This window comes from Tenrec ecaudatus, chromosome 18 (assembly GCF_050624435.1).
Source record: "Tenrec ecaudatus isolate mTenEca1 chromosome 18, mTenEca1.hap1, whole genome shotgun sequence".
In the NCBI taxonomy this organism is placed as follows: domain Eukaryota; kingdom Metazoa; phylum Chordata; class Mammalia; order Afrosoricida; family Tenrecidae; genus Tenrec; species Tenrec ecaudatus.
Window position 1 is genome coordinate 18,790,367 of NC_134547.1, and position 8,842 is coordinate 18,799,208.

The 8,842-nt window shown below is 50.4% G+C and overlaps 1 protein-coding gene across 1 annotated transcript in view; it reads right to left on the minus strand.

The window, feature by feature from the left end:
- The window catches only part of SPTBN4 (spectrin beta, non-erythrocytic 4), a 124,632-nt gene that overhangs the window by 112,728 nt on the left and 3,062 nt on the right, over positions 1-8,842 (minus strand). Inside the window, exon 2 of the mRNA XM_075536271.1 lies at positions 6,106-6,295. Within this exon, the coding sequence (XP_075392386.1) occupies positions 6,106-6,280 (175 nt within the window). The 5' untranslated portion in view covers positions 6,281-6,295. The remainder of the gene's footprint in view (positions 1-6,105; positions 6,296-8,842) is intronic.

The following is an 8,842-nucleotide window of genomic DNA, read 5'->3' on the forward strand; positions in this document are numbered from 1 at the left end:
GAGCAAACGAAGAAGGCAGGAGAGAGAGTGGAACCCATCCCGGCCCACCAAGCCCTGAGGGCAATAGTCCAGCTAGGGCTGGACCCACCACCAGACACAACATCCCTCACAGACACACAGCGCTATGGGGGGCCGCACTGGGGGTACGGTGCGGTTGATGTGCCCAATCCGATCCCACCGCACAGGTGTGAAACACTAAGGACGAGCTGCGCGGAGCAGCAGAGGAAGCAAAGCAATGCCAAAGGTGGACTTTGGAGCCGGGGCGTGGCCTCCCAGCAGACTGTACTGAAAAACACTCATGAAGGTCACGGACAGTCTGGAACTGTTGGAGGGCTTCTCTGTGTTTGCTGTTGCCGTTTTATTTATTAATTTTTGTTAAGTTTTGCTTTGCTTTGCTTTTGCGTGTATTATTGTCTGTGTATGTCTGTCTGGACACGATAGGTGGGATGAACAATCTGGAGGAGTGAACAATGGGACCAATGGTTCCGGAGTGACACGGGAGAGGGAGAGATGGGGAAAGGAGGGGCATACCAACAAACCCAGGGACAAGGGAAGAACAAGTGATCTAAAATTGATGGTGGGGAGGGTATGGGATGCTTGGGGGCTCAATCAAGGGCAATGTAACCAAGAGGAATTCCCAAAACCCAAATGAAGGCCGAACATGATAGTGGGACAAGAGGAAAGTAAAAGGAAATAGAGGAAAGAACTGGGAGGCACAGGACATTGATAGAGGTCTAAATACAGGCATGTAATATATGTGAATACATTTACATACAATGACAGGGGAATAGAGCTATGTACATATATTTATTTATAAAGTATTACGGTAGCAGATGGACATTGGGCCTCCATTCAAGTACTCCCTCAACTCAAGAACACTTTGTTTTAATAACCTGTCATTCTATGATGCTCACCTTCCCTGACAGGATCACTGAAGACAAAACAGGCGCATAAGCAAATGTGAAGAAAGCTGATGGTGCCCAGTTATCAAAAGATAAAGCATCTGGGGTCTTAAAGGCTTAACAATAAATAAGTGGCCAACTAGCTGAGAAGTAACAAAGCCCATATGGAAGAAGCACTCCAGCCTGTGTGATCATGAGGTGTCAATGGGATCAGGTATCAGGCAACAAAGACACAAAACAAAACAAAAAAATCATATCGATGTGAATGAGGGGGAGGGCAGAGTGGAAACTCACAGGCCATCCATAGTTAATTGGACATCCCCTCTCAGAGGGGTCACAAGGAAGAGACAAGCCAGTCAGGGTGTAGTGTATCACCGACGAAACACACAACCTTCCTCTGGTTCTTTAATGCTTCCCCCCCACCCCCACTATGATAACCTCAATTCTACCTTACAAATCTGGCTAGACCAGAGCATGGACACTGGTACAGATAAGAGCCTGCAACACAGGGATCCAGAACAGATAAACCCTCATGACCAATAAGGGGAGTAGCGATACTGGGAAGGTAGTAAGGGAAGGGGAAGGGGGAACAAGGGGGAACCGGTCACAATTATCAACATATGCCCCCCACTCCCAGGGGGACAGACAACAGAAAAGTGAGTGAAGGGAGACATCAGTCAATGTAAGACATGAAAAAATAACTATAAATTATCAAGGGTTCGTGAAAAGGAGGAACTGATACCAAGGGCTCAAGTAGAAAGAGAATGTTTTGAAAATGATGATGGCAACAGATGTACAAATGTGCTTGACACAACAGATGTGTGTATGTGTTGTGATAAAGAGCTGTAAGAGCCCCCAGTAAAATATATTTTTTTAAAAGAGATCCCTCTGTGGTGGTGGGCAGGGAAAGTTTGGGGGAAATTAAGTTTAAAAATGTATGACTGTGCCAGACCAAACACAGGGATACACATGGTAGACAACTAAAAATGAGGGGGGAAAGGAAAAAGAAATAATAAAAAAGAAATGGGTAGCGGGGGCACAGGGCACTAACCCACCCAAGGGGAGGGCATTGTTTATATCTCCAGGGAAAGAGGGACCAGACTTCAACCCAGTGCTCCAAGATGTGAATGCAACATGCCGGCGTGGAGTAGGGAACCAGTGGAGAGGTCTGAGGGGCCGGCCTCAATTCCAACTATGTGGACTCCTGTCCCTGCCCGCAGAATAATTTATTTCAAAAGACAGCATGAATCTACAGCTCCGGGAGAGGGACATGTCTGATTGGAGCACACGGGAGCAGATGAAGGGGGAGGAGGAGAGAGTGGAGCACATCCTGGCCCTCCAGGCCTTGAGGATGATGTTCCCAATTAGAACAGCCAGTCCAGAGAAGACCACATGGCTGGCCCCACTATGAGACATGACGCCCCTCACTGACCCATCACCCTACAGGGGACAACACCGGAGACACAGTGTGGGAATTGCGCCCGATCTGATCCCGTCACACCGAGGCAAAACACTAAGGAGGTGCAACAGAACAGCAAGGGAATGGAGTGGCAAGGTCCCCAGGGAATGTGAAGGTGGACTTCGGTGCCAGGGTGTGGTGCCCCAACAGACTGGACTGGAAAACACTCCTAAAGGCCAACAAACAATCCTAGAACTAACTACAAGCTTTTCTTTCTTGTTATGTTTTGGGTTTTTTTGTCATTGATTTGTTGCTGTTGTTTTGTTGTATACTGTTGCTTGGTTTTGCTCTGTCTTGTTGTTGTGCATGTTATTATCTCCACAGGTTTGTCTAAATAAGATAGGCTGCATGAACAATCTGGAGGAAAAAACAACGGGGCCTACAGTTCGGGGGACATGGGAGAAGGGGAGGTGGGGGGAAAGGTAGTGATGTTAACAAACCCAGGGGCAAGGGAACAACAAGTGATCCAAAACTGATGGCAAGGAGGGTATAGGAGGCCTGGTAGGGTTTGATCAAGGGCAGTGTAACCAAGAGGAATTACTGAAACTCAAATGAATACTGAGCATGATAGTGGGACAAGAGGAAAATCAAAGGAAATAGAGGAAAGAGCTAGAAGGCAAAGGGCATTTGTAGAGATCTAAACAAAGGCATGTACATGTGTTAATATATTTATATGAGGATGAGGAAATAGATCTATGTGCATATATTTATAGGTTTAGTACTAAGGTAGCAGATGAACATTGAGCCTCCACTCAAGTACTCCCTCAATGAAGAATACTTTCTTCTATTAAACTGGCATTCTATGATGCGCACCTTCTCGACACAACCAACCGCTGAAGACAAAGCGGATGAATAAGCAAATGTGGTGAAGAAAGCTGATGGTGCCCAACCATCAAAAGATATAGCGTCTGGGGTCTTAAAGGTAAACAAGTGGCCATCTAGTTCAGAAGTAACAAAGCCCACATGGAAGATGCACACCAGACTGTGTGATCACGAGGTGTCGAAGGGATCAGGTATCAGGCATCATCAGAACAAAAAAATCATATCATAGTGAACGAGAGGAGGAGTGCGGAGTGGAGAACCAAAGCCCATTTGTAGGCCACTGGACATCCCCTTACAGAAGGGTTTCAGGGAGGAGTCTAGCCGAGGATGCACACTGGTACAGATAGGAACTGGAAACACAGGGAATCCAGGACAGATGATCCCTTAAGGACCAGGGGTGTGAGGGGCAATACTGGGAGGGTAGAGGGTGAGTCGGTTGGAAAGAGGGAACCGATTATAAGGATCTACATGTGACCTCCTCCCTGGGGGACAGACAACAGAAAAGTGGATGAAGAGAGATGTAAGACAAAATAATAATTTATAAATTATCAAGGGTTCATGAGGGAGGGGGGAGCGGGGAGGGAGGGGGAAAAAATGAGGAGCTGATGCCAGGGGCTTAAGTGGAGAGCAAATGTTTTGAGAATGATGAGGGCAATGAATGTACAAATGTGCTTTACACAATGGATTGTGATAAGAGTTGTATGAGCCCCAATAAAATGAATAAAACAAACAAATGAAAAAGCAACAAATATTAAAAGAACTAGAGGAGAAAAAATCCTCACTATAATTCCTTCTCTTAATGCTCTTCTCTACATGATCCATTGTCATGTGATCGTTTGCTAATGAAAATAATGTATAACAAAAAATATGAGACTGCCTGGAAGGAGCTTGTTGCGTGTGTGTTGTGTGTCGTGTTGCATTCGGCTGGGCATGTGGTCATCACCAAGGCTTCAGACTGCGTGGGAGCGAAGGGCATCCGTGAGGATCTCTGTAGATTAGAGTTGAGGTTTCTGAGGACTAAAGATGGGAACGGCCAAAGAGTACAGTTTCTCAGAAACACCGGAGGTGGTGCTGTTGGGTCAACACTGCAGGGTGGACCACAAGGTCGGTGGCTCTCATTCACCAGCAGCTCCTCAGAAGAACAGGTAAGGCTGTCTGCTCCCCTAGATTTCAGCCTCAGCAACCCACTGAGTCAGCATCAGCCCCATGGTACGACGATTTTCATAAGGAGCCCTGGTGGCCCAGTCCTCGGCCGTCAAACCAAAAGGTCAGTAGTTCGAACCCGCCAGCTGCTCCACGGGAGGAAGATGTGGGAGCCGGCTTCCATACACATTCCAGCCTGGCAAACCCTATGCAGAAATCCTCCTCTGGGTTACAGGATTACTGTGAGTGAGACTCCCTCAATGGGAATGGGTTGGATGGTTTATGTGTTTCCTTTCTCTCTCTCTCTCTCTCTCTCTCTCTCTCTCTCTCTCTCTCTCTCTCTCTCTCTCCCCCCTTTGGAACACATAATTTTTATATGCTCACATAGAAATACAAGGTTTATTGGCATATAATTCACATCACGCAATTCGGCAGTTCAAGCACATTAAAAGGAGTTTGTAGAATCTGTGTTTTGTGGATGATCGTACACATCTATGTGTTCCGAGGGTCTCCGTTTCTCAAAGTCTCGGGTCCGAAGACTGTCGGAGCAGAATGGTCCGAGGTCCTACGTTCAAAATGTTTTTCATTTAGGAGGCTGGGTGGCATCGGTGGGAATGCTTATTGGACTGCCCACCAACCGCCAGGTTGCGGTTCAAACCCACCAGCAGCTCTTCGGGAGAAAAGTGAGGCTGTCTAGTTTCTGCAAAAATCTGCAGCCTCAGAAAGTCCGTAGAGGGCCCCCAGGGTAAGAATGAGTCCTTGAGGAGCTGGTACCAAGGGCTCAAGAGAAAGCAAATGTTTTAAGAATGAGGGCAACAAATGTGCTTGACACAATGGATATATGTATGGAGTGTGATATGAGTTGTATGAGCCCCCAATAAAATTATTACCAAAAAAAGAATGAGTCCTAACTAACTGCTGGAACTTGTCTTGTCTGAAAAATAATCCGGGGGAAAGGAGGGACGTGGATTGACCTGATCATTTCCACTGACATTCAGTTGAATTCCAAAGGCTACAACCAACAAGAAGCATAAGCACCAAGGTCTACAACTACTGGGGGGTCGGGGGGCAGCGAGACCTCAGCCCTGCACAGGACTAACCCCAGCCCCTTGTCATTCTCTCCCCTCCCCTCCCCTCTCTATACTGTTAAAAAACCATTGGCCTGAGAGCCAGAATTGGCAGGATGGCAGTGGATTTTAATACATATGAAGTCTCACATCGGAGATTATATTTCTTAAGACCCCTGGTGGTGCAGTGGTTACATATTGGGCTGCGATCCACATGGTTGGCCGTTCGGAACCACCAGCAGCTCCGAGGGAGAAGGACTGGGCTTTCTGCTCCCATCAACAGCTACCGTCTCGGAAACACACAGGAGGTCACTACGAGTCAGCACTGACTCGATGGCAGTGAGTTTAGTTTGGTCAAGGCTGCACTGCCCAATATAGCAGCCACAAGACTTGGGAGTCCATTTAAATGTAAATGAGCCCAAATGAAATCAAAGGAATGGTCTGAAACCTCAGATGCACTGACCACATTTCAAAGGCTCACCCGCCACATGTGCTTAGCGCTTACCACATCAGACACCACAGCTCCTGAGTCCCGACAGCGCAGAAGGTACTTTTGGGCAAGGCGGGATTAGAGATGCAACGTCTATGCCCACCCTCCAGGCCACCAAATTTCTGTGGCACTAAGGGACACAGGCGTCATCCCAGAAGACCCCCCCCCACCCTGTTTACTCTTGTCTCCCGACTCCCTGTCCAGCCCTCGCCTCCCGGGTACCTGCCAAGGCCTTGATCCGAGAGCACTCAAAGAGCGAGGCGGCCGCAGTTGCTGCAGCAGCAGGCTGCTCCCGCTCCCAGCCCCGATCCGGGCTCTCCCAGCGGGCCGAGGGGTTGTTGTTGTTGGGGGCGGGCAGGTCCTCCATGTTGTCCACTTCCCCTGGTACCTGCGCCATCGAGGAAGGTTCGGCCTAGGGGAGAGAAGCCCGTTAGCTCAGAGGCCCTCCGCTTGACTTTGTCTTTCTGAGCGTTGGTTTCCCTGCCTTTAAAAAGGACCTAAGAGTTAGGATGGCATTGTGGTTACCAACTGGGTTTGCTAACCGAAAGGTTAGCAGTTCAAAACCACCAGCAAGCAGTTCCTTGGCCGAAAGATACGGCTTGCTATTTATGTAGCGTTACAAGCTCGGAAATGCACAGGGGCAGTTCTGCCTTGCCCGATAGCAGTGGTTCTCCACCTTCCTGATGCCGTGACCCTTTCATACGGTTCCTCATGTGTGGTGACCCCCAACCATAAAATTATTTTCGTTGCTACTTCATCACTGTCATTTTGCTGCATGTGTGACTGGTCCGCATAAGTCCATGACGGCGCCAACCCTGTCACATACACCTGTATTTGTAGTGGGTGCATGTGATGGGGTTGGCGGGATGCACTTGTATGTGGGCGTATCTGCATGTGACGGACCTGCCTGGTGGAGGGTAGAGGAGCAGTGTCTCGGTTCCTAAGACCATGTTTTCCGGTGGTCTTAGGTGATGACCCCTGTGTAAGGATCATTCGACCCCCAAAGGGGTCTCGACCCACACGTTGAGAACCACTGTCCTAGAGGGTCACTACGGGTCCGAATGGACTCAATGGCAGTGAGTGTGCGTTGTAGGGAGAGTCACCCTGCCCTGTTCGCGCAGAGGGTCACTGGTATTATCATTACACAGTGATGTCACTAGGCCTCGCCAGTGCAGTCATCGCGAGAATGAACTTTGGTGGACATAACACCTGCACTGCACTAAGGACTTCCTTTTATCTCAATCCCCACAAATCTAAGTTCCCAAGTACAGGTCATTGTCAAGTTCATTTTTACAGGGAAGTTGGAGAGGGCGCAGGAGTGGTGGGGACATGTCCTAGACTCATAAGCATGACGGTGTGCTCCGCCTTAGGCTGAGACTCAGGAGGCTTCGCACGTTGCTGCTCGGACTCAACTATGGCCAGGAGAGACCCTTGCCTGGGTGCGCCCGAGCCCAAGACCCAGCCATTCCCGCCAAGGCCAGTGGGGCAGCCCACAGTCCCCACGCGACTCCCCAGATCTGAGCGAGCTTGGAAGAAACAGAACTGCCCAGCTGGGCCCAGCCTAAACCTCAGGCTCAGGGGTTAAATCAACGCTTTGGGTCTTAAGAGAAGATGCTGAGTTTGGGGGTGGGGGTGTCTGTCTGTTTTGCAGCCTTTGTGTGCCAGCAGCTCCCTCCAGAGTCACAGCCATTCCTATGCAGGGCAACCCCAGGAGTGTAGACAAGAACTGGCCCGCATCAGGCTTTCCGGACGAGTCTTTTCAGAAGCGTGTCACCAGGCCTTTCTTGCAAGGCACCTCTGGGTGGCTTCCAGACACCAACCCCCCAATTGTAGGGGAGTGCTTAACCATCTGAGTCACCAAGGGGTTCCTCTCGAGCCCTCAAAGCCGAACCAAAGCCCTGCGACTCCTAGCAACCCTATAGCACAGAGTTCCAGACTGCCACGCTTTAGGGGTGTGGAGAGCCTCGTCTTCTTCCCCCTAGGGCACTACTAGATTGTGAACTTAAGGAAGTGGGTGACATCCGGTACAGCTCCTGGGCTCCCCCACTCAGCCCACACCTCATTTTGAAACTAAGAAAGAAAAACATTGGAGATCAATATGGCCCTTTCTCAACCCACTGGATGTTCCCCGGGCAGGGCCCGGGTCTTCGGGGAGAAGACAAAAGCTAGTTTCCCTCTCCCCTGCGGGTACACGTGACCGGGGTGCTGTGTGACTGCGGTCCACTCTGGCTTGCCTCGGTTTGTTTATCTGTAAAGAGGGAATTATTGGGTACCGGGGCTTCCTAGGGGTGCCTGACAATTAAGTGAGCGTATAAGGATGCTAAAGTGGTCCCTATAATCCAGCAAACCTCCCTTCTCATCTCTCCGATTGTGTGGTCCTGCTGTGATTCTCAACCTTTGGCCTAGGACATTTAACTTGGCTTCTTTGGGCCTCGGCTTCCCCCTGCTCTGTGGGGATCACGATTGCTTTATCAATGGAAGGCGCTGAGGAAGTGAAGGCTCTTGGCACTTCGTGAGGGCTCCTCGGGCCAGGGTGCAGCTCAGGCCCGAAGCAGAGGTAGGGAACTAAAGTGGTGCAGAGGGTGGGGAGGCTGAGGAAAGGTGGCCGGCTTGGGGGGTGGGGGGATATGGAGGACTGGGATGCAGGACCAGAAGCTTTAACCCTTGGGAGGCCGGCCCGCCCAGCCTCTGCCCCTCAGTCCAGTCACGGTTCCCAAGGAGGGGGCCTATGAAGGACAAGGCCTGGCGGAAGGACCCACGCTGTGACGCTATGTGCAAGGTGCGGGGGCTGCACTGGGTTTGGCGGGGGCATTCGCTTTGCCCTCGACTCTCCGCCTCCCCCACAGCCTAGGGGGCCCCGGGGTTCAGCCTGCACCCCGAGCCCGCCAGGCAGGGATGCTCAGGCAGGTGGGGCGGGGGATGCTGCGGGGAGGGGCTGTCCGCGCGAAGGCCGCTCACC